Source organism: Schistocerca piceifrons, chromosome X (genome assembly GCF_021461385.2).
Source record: "Schistocerca piceifrons isolate TAMUIC-IGC-003096 chromosome X, iqSchPice1.1, whole genome shotgun sequence".
NCBI classification, from domain to species: Eukaryota; Metazoa; Arthropoda; class Insecta; order Orthoptera; family Acrididae; genus Schistocerca; species Schistocerca piceifrons.
In genome coordinates, this window is record NC_060149.1 from 863,446,840 (window position 1) to 863,459,273 (window position 12,434).

The 12,434-nt window shown below is 39.6% G+C and overlaps 1 protein-coding gene across 1 annotated transcript in view; it reads right to left on the minus strand.

The window, feature by feature from the left end:
- LOC124721327 (PH-interacting protein) overlaps window positions 1-11,894 on the minus strand; it is a 264,771-nt gene extending 252,877 nt beyond the window's left edge. Inside the window, exons 1-4 of the mRNA XM_047246240.1 lie at window positions 11,362-11,894; window positions 11,223-11,281; window positions 11,122-11,151; window positions 10,891-10,950 (exon numbers count right to left, since the gene is read on the minus strand). Of these exons, the coding sequence (XP_047102196.1) occupies window positions 10,891-10,950; window positions 11,122-11,151; window positions 11,223-11,281; window positions 11,362-11,404 (192 nt within the window). The 5' untranslated portion in view covers window positions 11,405-11,894. The remainder of the gene's footprint in view (window positions 1-10,890; window positions 10,951-11,121; window positions 11,152-11,222; window positions 11,282-11,361) is intronic.
- Between the last annotated feature and the right edge of the window lie 540 nt (window positions 11,895-12,434).

The following is a 12,434-nucleotide window of genomic DNA, read 5'->3' on the forward strand; positions in this document are numbered from 1 at the left end:
CCTTAAAGATGAACCACTCTTTCCTAAAATAACCCGAAGTCGACTATTCGCCTTTCCCACCACAGTTTTCACATGCTCGTTCCACCTCATATTGCTTTCCAGAGCTATGTCCCGATATTTAAACGACTTGATTGTGTCTAAGGCGGACACTACATTTTTCCACATTTAGTGCTAGCTGCCATTCATCACCCCAACTAGAAATTTTGTTTAAGTCATCTTTTAGCTTCCAACAGTGACTCAGCTTCGATACCTTACCGTACACCAAGGCATCAGCAGCTTCGTCTAGAACTTATCGACGGTGCCTACACGTTCGGTTCATCAGCTGCGACTTTCGCAGGGAAGAGCATAAAACCAACGGCGGCTAGACGTCCCCAACAGAATTTGAAGTGGTGACGGAGTGTAAAAGGGTTCTGCTGTGTTTCAAAATCAGGCTTCAATTTCCCAAAGAGAGCTGCTGATGAGTTTCGAGGAAAGTAAATTACTACAAATGTATGATTGCTCCTGCCTATATAAGAGATGCTTCCATAACAAAAATTGCTGAATAGAAACCACTGCTGAACATGGACTGACACCATATTTCCTGTTTGTTCTATAACAGCAAGGATATCTGCAAAGCAACAATATGTTCAAGGCTGATACATAGTTGGTGGACCTGGAAATAAAATCGCCTTAATTCCTTGACTGCTTAGTTTCGGAGAAACAACAGCTTGTCTATGTTCGAGATTTACTTACTGATCCTGCTTTTCTGGCACTCCAAGGGTCATCAGAATCGCTAAAACGCCCTAAATAGATCAGATTTACAAATGGCGTCTCCCGTCGGCACAGATTTTTGTGGAATAATGTAAACTTACAATTTAACGCTCTTAGCAAAAATCACGGCGTCTATAGACGAATCGATCACACATATCGGTGACAAGGCCTATCCAGTGATGAATATAACCAACTCAGAAAAGCAAGAGAATACCGTAGCAAATAAAGGAACTGCACACCAACGCCATCATAACGAAGTTATCTCAGTTCGAACAGGTGACTGCACTAAAATCTCTAGTTTTTATCAGCCAGCGCCCGGAAAATATTTGTTGCCGACATTGACAGAATGGACAGTCTCGTATAAAGTAAAGCATGTGTTATGAATGGAAAAAGCGACCGACGGATGACCCTTGGAGTGCCAGAAAAGCAGGATCAGTAAACATCAACAGCTCGGTGATGTTCGCTCTAACTGATACACGCCTCCTCAACAATTGCTGACACACGCTTCGCAGTGTTAGGTACTTCCGTGACAATTTCTTCACAGGAGTAATATGCAGTCATGCGCCTCGTTTACGGCACTGCACCGGATAAGCAAAAGCTGCAAGACAGCTGTATAACAAAAATACAAACAGTTTACACCAACAAAAACATTTTACTCGGGTATGGTGAATGGATCATGTTCAGTAATCATTCCGCCAAGGCTCGAAGTCTGCCGCACACAACATTCGGACAATATTAGTGAAACCCAGGGCAGCCTAAAATTGCGTTTCTTCGTTTTTTACGCTTGTATTACGTACATATGGTTTAACTAACTCGAGATCTGTATTTTGTATAGTGGTTCTCTGTACCAGTTCTTTAATTCCAGCGAAAATAAAAAAACTGACATTCATTAAATCAATTCCCTCCTCATTTGGCTTTCCCCATGACAACCAACCGTGATACATAGTACCATGGTGGGAGGGAGAGAGGAGGGGAACACGCGATCTTTGCTCGGGTGGAGTCGCGCAGTGTGTCGCATGGATCCCCACCCTCGCCTTATATCTACCGCATAGACTACTACAAAGCGCCGATGTTACGCGGTCTTGCGGCTCTTTGCTCCCGGCTTACATGGGCGCAGACTGAAGTTCCCATCATATTTCTCGATTTTATGAAACTCAGTTGAACACTGGGAAACAATTCCGTTTTTGTAAGTCGATGTGTGATACTATACAATAAATACTTCTCCTCGTTTATGAAGCACCCTATCATGCCTCTGAAGTAACCTTCGGAGTTTATCATGTGCAGATCTTCCTGCATCTGGCAATACTTTTCTAATGATACAACTTCCCAGCACACGACATCGTAGGTAAACACTTTCAGAGCGCTACAGATGTTATCTATTGGGCCGGTACGTGTTCAAAAAGGAGGAGTGATGTGAAAAAGTTCTGGGTAGAAATACGCGTAAAGTGTTTCAAGTAGCGAAGAGTATGTGAACTCGTGCTCCGACGTGCGTATTTCATAATACAAGAAGTGGAAGGTAAACAAATCTTGGGTATTTTTGTCCTCTCGCGTGGAGTGTGACTTCGGTTCAGTTGCAAGAAAGGGAGCGGATTGCAAATAACGTTCACTGTTTGACGGTACACTGTCGAAAAGGAACTGTAACTATTAATTTCTACCCCCATGAACCATGGACTTTGCCGTTGGTAGGGAGGCTTGCGTGCCTCAGCGATACAGATGGCCGTACAGTAGGTGCAACCACAACGGAGGGGTATCTGTTGAGAGGCCAGACAAACGTGTGGTTCCTTAAGAGGGGCAGCAGCCTTTTCAGTAGTTGCAGGGGCAACAGTCTGGATGATTGACTGATCTGGCCTAGTAACATAACCAAAACGGCCTTGCTGTGCTGGTACTGCGAACGGCTGAAAGCAAGGGGAAACTATAGCCGTAATTTTCCCCGAGGGCATGCAGCTTTACTGTATGGTTAAATGATGGCGTCCTCTTGGGTAAAATATTCCGGAGGTAAAATAGTCCCCCATTCGGATCTCCGGGCGGGGACTACTCAAGAGGATGTCGTTAACAGGAGAAAGAAAACTGGCGTTCTACGGATCGGAGCGTGGAATGTCAGATCCCTTAATCGGGCAGGCAGGTTAGAAAATTTAAAAAGGGAAATGGATAGGCTGAAGTTAGATATAGTGGGAATTAGTGAAGTTCGGTGGCAGGAGGAACAGGACTTTTGGTCAGGTGAATACAGGGTTATAAACACAAAATCAAATAGGGGTAATGCAGGAGTAGGTTTAATAATGAATAAAAAAAATAGGAATGCGGGCAAGCTACTACAAACAGCATAGTGAACGCATTATTGTGGCCATGATAGATACGAAGCCCACGCCTACTACAGTAGTACAAGTTTATATGCCAACTAGCTCTGCAGATGATGAAGAAATTGATGAAATGTATGATGAGATAAAAGAAATTATTCAGGTAGTGAAGGGAGACGAAAATTTAATAGTCGTGGGTGACTGGAATTCGAGAATAGGAAAAGGGAGAGAAGGAAACATAGTGGGTGAATATGGATTGGGGGAGAGAAATGAAAGAGGAAGCCGTCTGGTAGAATTTTGCACAGAGCATAACTTAATCATAACTAACAGTTGGTTCAAGAATCATAAAAGAAGGTTGTATACATAGAAGAATCCTGGAGATACTAGAAGGTATCAGATAGATTATATAATGGTAAGACAGAGATTTAGGAACCAGGTTTTAAATTGTAGGACATTTCCAGGGGCAGATGTGGACTCTGACCACAATCTATTGGTTATGAACTGTAGATTAAAACTGAAGAAACTGCAAAAAGGTGGGAATTTAAGGAGATGGGACCTGGATAAACTGAAAGACCCAGAGATTGTACAGAGTTTCAGGGAGAGCATAAAGGAACAATTGACAGGAATGGGGGAAAGAAATACAGTAGAGGAAGAATGGGTAGCTCTGAGGGATGAAGTAGTGAAGGCAGCAGAGGATCAAGTAGGTAAAAAGATGAGGGCTAGTAGAAATCCTTGGATACCAGAAGAAATATTGAATTTAATTGATGAAAGGGGAAAATATAAAAACGCAGTAAATGAAGCAGGCAAAAGGGAATACAAACGTCTCAAAAATGAGATCGGCAGAAAGTGCAAAATGGCTAAGCAGGGATGGCTAGAGAACAAACGTAAGGATGTAGAGGCTTACCTCACTAGGGGTAAGATAGATACTGCCCACAGAAAAATTAAAGAGACCTTTGGAGAAAAGAGAGCCACTTGTATGAATATCAAGAGCTCAGATGGAAACCCAGTTCTAAGCAAAGAAGGGAAAGCAGAAAGGTGGAAGGAGTATATAGAGGGTCTATACAAGGGCGATTTACTTGAGGACAATATTATGGAAATGGAAGAGGATGTAGATGAAGATGAAACGGGAGATACGATACTGCGTGAAGAGTTTGACAGAGCACTGAAAGACCTGAGACGAAACAAAGCCCCAGGAGTAGACAACATTCCATTGGAACTGCTGACAGCCTTGGGAGAGCCAGTCCTGACAAAACTCTACCATCTGGTGAGCAAGATGTATGAGACAGGCGAAACTCCCTCAGACTTCAAGAAGAATATAGTAATTTCAATCCCAAAGAAAGCAGGTGTTGACAGATGTGAAAATTACTGAATTATCAGTTTAATAAGTCACAGCTGCAAAATACTAACGCGAATTCTTTACAGACGAATGGAAAAACTGGTAGTAGCCGACCTCGGCGAAGATCAGTTTGGATTCCGCAGAAATGTTGGAACACTTGAGGCAATACTGACCCTACGACTTATCTTAGAAGAAAGATTAAGGAAAGGGAAACCTACGTTTCTAGCATTCGTAGACTTAGAGAAAGCTTTTGACAATGTTGACTGGAATACTCTCTTTCAGATTCTAAAGGTGGCAGGGGTAAAATACAGGGAGTGAAAGGCTATTTACAATTTGTACAGAAACCAGATGGCAGTCATACGAGTCGAGGGGCATGAAAGGGAAGCAGTGGTTGGGAAGGGAGTGAGACAGGGTTGTAGCCTGTCCCCGATGTTATTCAATCTGTATATTGAGCAAGCAGTAAAGGAAACAAAAGAAAAATTCGGAGTAGGTATTAAAATCCATGGAGAAGAAATAAAAACTTTGAGGTACGCCGATGACATTGTAATTCTGTCAGAGACAGCAAAGGACATGGAAGAGCAGTTGAACGGAATGGATAGTGTCTTGAAAGGAGGATATAAGATGAACATCAACAAAAGCAAAACGAGGATAATGGAATGTAGTCGAATTAAGTCGGGTGATGCTGAGGGAATTAAATTAGGAAATGAGACACTTAAAGTAGTAAATGAATTTTGCTATTTGGGGAGCAAAATAACATGATGGTCGAAGTAGAGAAGATATAAAATGTAGACTGGCAATGGCAAGGAAAGCGTTTCTGAAGAAGAGAAATTTGTTAACATCGAGTATAGATTTAAGTGTCAGGAAGTCGTTTCTGAAAGTATTTTTATGGAGTGTAGCCATGTATGGAAGCGAAACATGGACGATAACTATTATGGACAAGAAGAGAATAGAAGCTTTCGAAATTTGGTGCTACAGAAGAATGCTGAAGATTAGATGGGTAGATCACATAACTAATGAGGAGGTATTGAATAGAATTGGGGAGAAGAGAAGTTTGTGGCACAACTTGACAAGAAGAAGAAACCGGTTGGTAGGACATGTTCTGAGGCATCAAGGGATCACAAATTTAGCATTGGAGGGCAGCGTGGAGGGTAAAAATCGTAGAGGGAGACCAAGAGATGAATACACTAAACAGATTCAGAAGGATGTAGGTTGCAGTAAGTACTGGGAGATGAAGAAGCTTGCATAGGATAGAGTAGCATGGAGAGCTGCATCAAACCAGTCTCAGGACTGAAGACAACAACAACAACAACAACTATTAATTAGCCCATGTGAGCGAAGGAACGAACTGGCAGGCGAGCATTGTGATGTATAATAATAATAATAAGAAGAAGAAGAAGAAGAACTGGTAGTAACAAATGACAAGTTTAAAAGCCGTCTTCCAGAGCGAATCCACTGACAGCCATGTTCAGTGCCAAAAACCATATCGACAATAATTCTGAAATTCTCTAAAAGTTCTACGTGACGATAATCAACTTCCTGCTACGAAAAATGATAATTGCTCCGTTAATAGAGAAGCTCCGTCTTGAAGTGATAAATTTGATCCAGCGTTAACTCTGTAGACGTTCCTTAATGATTGTGGGAAGGCAAGACAAGGTCTCTGTAGGGAAAGCGAGCTTGTATCAACGAAATTTTGGTTTCGTTATGTTGTTTCATGCTGTGCAATAACTCAAGTGTCAGCTGACTTGCGGAAAATTTCGGTTTCTCCGCCGTATCAATTCAGCTGAGCTTTTGTTTTGTTACTATACATAAGCTCGGGTGACCTATCACTGTAAAAGTCTTTGTTTTGAACGGTATACCGCCGACAGAGACCGTTCGACAGTTAGCGAACGATTCTTACTAGTCACCTTCTTAATTTTCTAACAGTTAAGGAATGAGACTGTACATTTAAGTGTGACCCTACTCCTCTTGAAGGTGATCCACGGGAAGGACGTCTCAAATATGAAATTATGGATAAAAACAATGAGAAAGGACACAATGAAATATTGAACGGTCGTTGACTGAAGACGTGAGTACGAGATATAAGACAGCAAAATCGGAAAAATGAATACAGAACATTTTTAATGAGGAATTAACTACGACAAAGGTTTGTGCTTACATTATTGGATGCTGAGGAAATGCTAATTTGAAAACCAGTTTCGCAGCTACGTCTGGATATTTGATTCACTAGATTTTATTTGACACTTTGTCATAGTAGATGAGACACGGAAAAAAAAAATTCTTTCCAGTGGGTGCAATCCAGTTGCCCAGCACAAGGAAAGAAGTTGACCTGATGTGCTAGAAAGTCTACGTTCAGATTCTGGTAGGCAAAATGGTTTATTCTTGTTAAAACAATTTACAGCCGGGTGACGTCGTCGACAACCGCCGAATTTCAACACGAGTACACCCAGCCATTTTCAAGGCAACACGGCAGCAAGCAGGTGCAGAGGAGTTCGTGGCAGAGTGTGATCCTGTCGAAATATCGATGGTTGGGTGGCTGCATTCCCTTATGCTACTCGAACACTGTCTACGCCGGGAGAAAAACAAATCTCACACGATTTGTTCTTACTGACTACCCTGCAAAGGTAGAGGCAGTAACTAGCGAACACTCGTAACGTCTTCGGGCCAACTGGAAGAAAAAATGGTTTACAAGACACCTGGATTGCAAAAGAAAGACACTGTACCTAAAGGTAAACGTAATTTGGCAAAGGGAAAAGTAAGGGATTTGAAGCCACAATTGTTGGAATCACCATCTCATTCGTATTTCCGACCTCGACTTGCTCCCAAGTCTAATGATATTTGTGGCTAGAGCACGTGACCTAAATATGGATTACGTCGAAAAATATGTGCAATTCTTTTTAACAAAAAGCACTCTTTAACTGCCCAGTTAAAAACCCTTCCTTGCATCAGAAATGACAATGTAACCACAGTTAAAAGCATGTCATGTTCTTTGGGGCACATTGGTATTTTACTTATTGAAATGTGTGGAATGAGGAAATTTCCTGGAGTTACACTTCCTCACCCTGTCATCAGGTAGCAGTAGACGAAACATTCGTAGTTTTGGCGATGTTTAAATATTTAGAAGTAAGCTAGTAGGAAAATAATGGAGATACAACTGAGTTTTACAACTGGAGTGTTGTCAAATCAAATGTAGTGGAAGACTGGAACTCATAGATGTCAAAGCATGGATGTGATAATACGATATTTAAAAAAAAAACCTACCAGGATTGCATATCGCTTCCTGATAATCAGAAACTGAAAAAAATCCACAGACATGTTACACATATCATTATAGCATGTAGCTCATCTACTAATAAGTCTGGCAGGGAATATTTGACACAGTCAAAGCCGTGTAGAAATGCAATACATGCTTCATAAGAATGCAGAATAATCAGCTGAAATAGATCAATGGGAAAGGGGATGGATGGAGAACAAGCGGATCACGAAGTATGTCCCAGAAAAATTGTCATTCATTATTAGGTAACACTCATTTCGGACAATGGCAAATGAAAATGTTAGATCACGGTTTGCTTATTACCAGAACAAGCATCATTCAGTTTCCCATATGTTTATGCACTGGAGAACAATAAAAACTGAGTTAAGTCATAAGCTATATAAATCCTCCAGATGAGAACTTGATTTTGGAGATATGTATTTATTTGTCATGAGTTTTTTTTTCTCTTCATCTCTGGGTGTGTAGTAAGCAAATGAAGGTTAACAATTCATCCTTTGAAAATGAGGTTGCAAAATAGTCCTCTGTAACATACTGAGACAGACTAAATGTAAACATTATCTCTGCACCTCTGACTATTCCTTGTGATTGACCTGCGCAGTTGGTCTACAGTGCCTTCTTGGAAATGTTACTGCAAGAAATCTTCAAGGCTAAGGAAAAGACACACAACACATTAAAAACTGGTTGCCACATAGGGTAACAATGGATAGAAAGTATGGCTTTATTCAAGTGGTGCATCCCGCTTGTTGAAACATTTTGAAGGCAAGATAGTGCAGTGGCACAGATTCATTTTTCCTCTAGAATTCCAAGACACTTTTAATTGCTTGTGAAACTCATGCACAAAATTGTAGCTGATATAAATGACAGAAGATCAGCTACACACATGACTGTATTGATCCTGCTTCCTCAGAGAAATCTGGCCTATTACAAGTTTAATGATGACAGCAGGAATATTATGTTGATTGAGGAATTCAGTTTTAATAAAAGAAATGTGTGGGAGAGAGGCATGGATGAAAATTTGGGGCAAACAACTAGAGAGGTCCATCTCAGTTCTCTGTTTGGCAGAAAGTGGTCAACTCCTAATATGAACTCTGTTAATGGAATAATGCTCTCCAACTTACTGAAAAATTCTGTTTCAACCAAAGGAGAGGAAGAGAACATTTTCCTGATTAGTAAAGGACTGTCGTGATGGACTCAGTATATGTAATCTGAAGACATGATAGTGCAATGACACAGCCTAGCACCACCACACCACACTTTATTTACTGTCTTAGATATGTAACTACTTGCCAAAAATATTCAGCAAAAACTAACTGTGCAGAATAAGAAGATTTAGTTAGGAAAATTAACTTAAGGAAATATTAATTGACAAAAATATGGTCTTGTATTTTTAGACATCCTGGAATGATATATTAGATGAAAATTATAGTAAGGGTAAGTCAGTCTATAACTGCAAAAATACCTTTTTTTAAAATTTGACACTCCATCACTGAAGAAAAGGTTATTTGCCAAAAATTAATTGTATACTGTAACTGACTGCATTACCAATTATACTAATGCTTAGTGACACAATCACAGACTAACTTATGTAAAATTCCACAAGGCTTACACAGAATGAACATATAAGCTTACTTAAGATATGAGCCTTTTCCTCACTGTCAGGTTCAGAAAACAGCTGTTATCTACTGAATTATGAATCAGCTGGTATGGGAAAGTAAACAGATTGTCAATTAAGAACAAAAGAAAAAAAATCTAGTCCTGTAACATACTTTCATTATGGAAGAAGTGCAGTGGACTTCGTGTCAACAGACATGCATACATGAGGTTCACTGCCGCAAAAACTGAGTTATAAAAATTTAAGCTAAAAGTAAACAATTCTCAAATCAATTTTTTGCTGAACAACCCAAATTAAATAATTTGTTACGCAATTTCGTCTATTATGGCGAATCTGTATCTCATTAAGGAAATGTGACTTGTAAAAATGTAAACAAAACCATATTTATGGCCTTTCTAAATCTTGGAGAACAGAAAACTCCATCAACGACGTTAATTCAGGTAACAAGTCTCACTAATCGAAGGAACCTAATGAGGAGAAGCAGTAGGAATGTGTAGTTAAAGAATTTATGTAGGCATTTGTATGCATCAGTTTGGAAAAACTACGGTAGACGTAAACCCGGACGACGAGACAGGAAATTTACTCACTAAGCCTCAACCGTCGCTCGGAACCACACCACACAGCGGAAAAGGTTACAAATGATTGACAGGTAGCAAGAGAAATGGATGGAGCATCAGTAATCAGAGCATTATCAAGTTTTTGAAGAAAAAAAACTCTTTTCGTAAATAGGATATACAGATTTTTTCTACGTGCAGCCTGTATACCATTAACTATCTCAAATAAATAAATAAACTAAACTTCGGTTATAACTATGAACAGCCAGTTATGCAGATCAGTTGCTTTACGTAACAGTTGTATTCGTATGTGTGTATGTAAAAAAGAACGGTTGGGGGGGGGGGGGGTTATATCACCCCCTACAATCATAACAATTAAACAGTTGGTATATACCACAAACATTATCCGAAGACCTGTGAATCATTGGTCTTCAGCATATTCTATGTACAGTGTACAATGTTTGTGAAACTGAAAACAAAATATCCTTATTTCCGTTAAACAACACGTAAACAAAGTATCTTCCAGTACTAAACACGTTCTACCGTTCGTGACATTTATCAAGACACTAAAAACAGGGTCTGAAATAGTGTTCTATGATTGCGCAATGATAATCTCGCCTCTCGTAAAAGTATTATCTATCAGGCCCGGAATCACTGTATGATTCGTTTACAAACATTAAATTTGTGTCTCGTTGATCACGTAACTAGTACGCGTTCTATACCAGCGACTGCATTTCTCTTTATGGCTAACAGCGACGAAGTCTTCTTTTGCTGTTTCACTTGGTACTAAAAAATCCTTGTTTCGTTGTCACGAGAATTGCACTGTGGTCACTAGAAAAAGGCAACACTATAAAATACCAATAAATGGCTACTGTTTACACTTCAAATCAGTCTACAATCATGTTTAAATTCATTGATTTCGTTGACGACGGGGCCTTCGCTGCTATGCTTTGCACACCTGCCAAGCAAGTTAAAAAAAACCTCGATAAATTATGCAGCTGATTACAACCTATCTCCAAGTAACACAGTTAAGTAAATGCAAGCAAATTGGAATGGTTTGGTGGTAAACTTACCAGTTCACCAAAAGTTTGTTCATGTTCATTTCCTTGCCAATCGAGTCGCCTCGGCAGTATCTGGAATAAATGTTAATAATTACTACTCTGGGTAAACTATTCGAGGCTTATAACAAATATTTTCGGTCAGTGACCTCCCCATACCGAATGTTTTGACTGTCAAACCACGTGCTACACGCGCGATTACAGCTCGACAGTCAACCGGGTGACAAAACAGTGAGTGATACTAACCTTCAGGCGCTGAAGTTCTTGTTTTAACACCTGAAAAATTAAAGAACACATTAAAACTACGTCGTAAAAATACACCTATAAACAGCATCACAAGTACTTACCGCTGCTGTCTGATGACAAGGGCTAGCATCCAAGAACTTCGTAATTAGAAAATACAATTCTGTGGACCAAACAATCGCTGTTAAATTCGAAAACAAATTTCCACCTCGGTATATAAAAGACAATATAAAGCGTAGTTACCTGAAGCACATTGAGACCGCTGTCTTATTATTTTGTTTTCCATATTTACAGTATCATGATTATGTTTACAAAATCCTGCGGCAGAAAAATTATTCCACCCGCCAGTACAACTCACACAGACGCACAATCACCAAAACAGCCGCACGACTCACACAGCCGAAGTCCATCGTTTTAGCGGTGGCTGCCGTGCGATGCAGTTGTATCGATTTGTTGCATTATACTTGTTTCACAAAACACAACACAATGTATATTTTTTCAACACTTCCAGGTATGCATACACACGTATAACCACATCAACAAATACAACTTCACTCCGTGCTGACTAAGGCTACGCCACTTTCTTCCATCTTTGTTTTTGCAACGTTTCATATAATACACAGCCCAGTGCACACTCGTTTCGAGAACGTGCGTAACAGGAAAATCTTCGCTTAAGACTGATCGTAATGAATTCTGTTGTTTACTTGCAGTTAATCAAATATAATCTTGACCGCTCAACCATGAAAATAGTTATGGAAGTCTCACCTTTTATCGGCCGAAAGACGAACTGAAACTAAGAGTGTCTTTGGATTATTCGAGTTCGAAGGTGCGAATTTGAAGTCAAAGTATCCTATATTTGTTTATGTTAGTGACAATACCAAGGTTCAGGTTTTCAGGTGATTTACCCGGTGCAGTTAATTTATATTATTTGAGAAAAATAACGGTACTTGAAATTTGTTACGTGTAATATCAAATACCATATACTAGAGCATCATAAATGTGATGTTACATGCCTTTGAAGTTTGGCAAGTACTCACTAAAAGATGTGACTATACATGCACAATTTCAAGTGTGGCTTTGGTTTTTCATTTTTCTTATTCAGTGTTTAATTATGCTGGTGCTATGTTTTGTTTGAGAAATCGTGAACTTTCCTGTCACAGCTTGTTACCTGCACAAAAAAGAATACCTAAATCTATGGTAATTGATACAAATAACTTTTATTTCAAAATAGTTTTGAGTCCAGTGTATATAATAAATCATTTACCATGTTACTTTAGGCCTATACCCCCCTTTATTTACTTTTACATAATAATTTT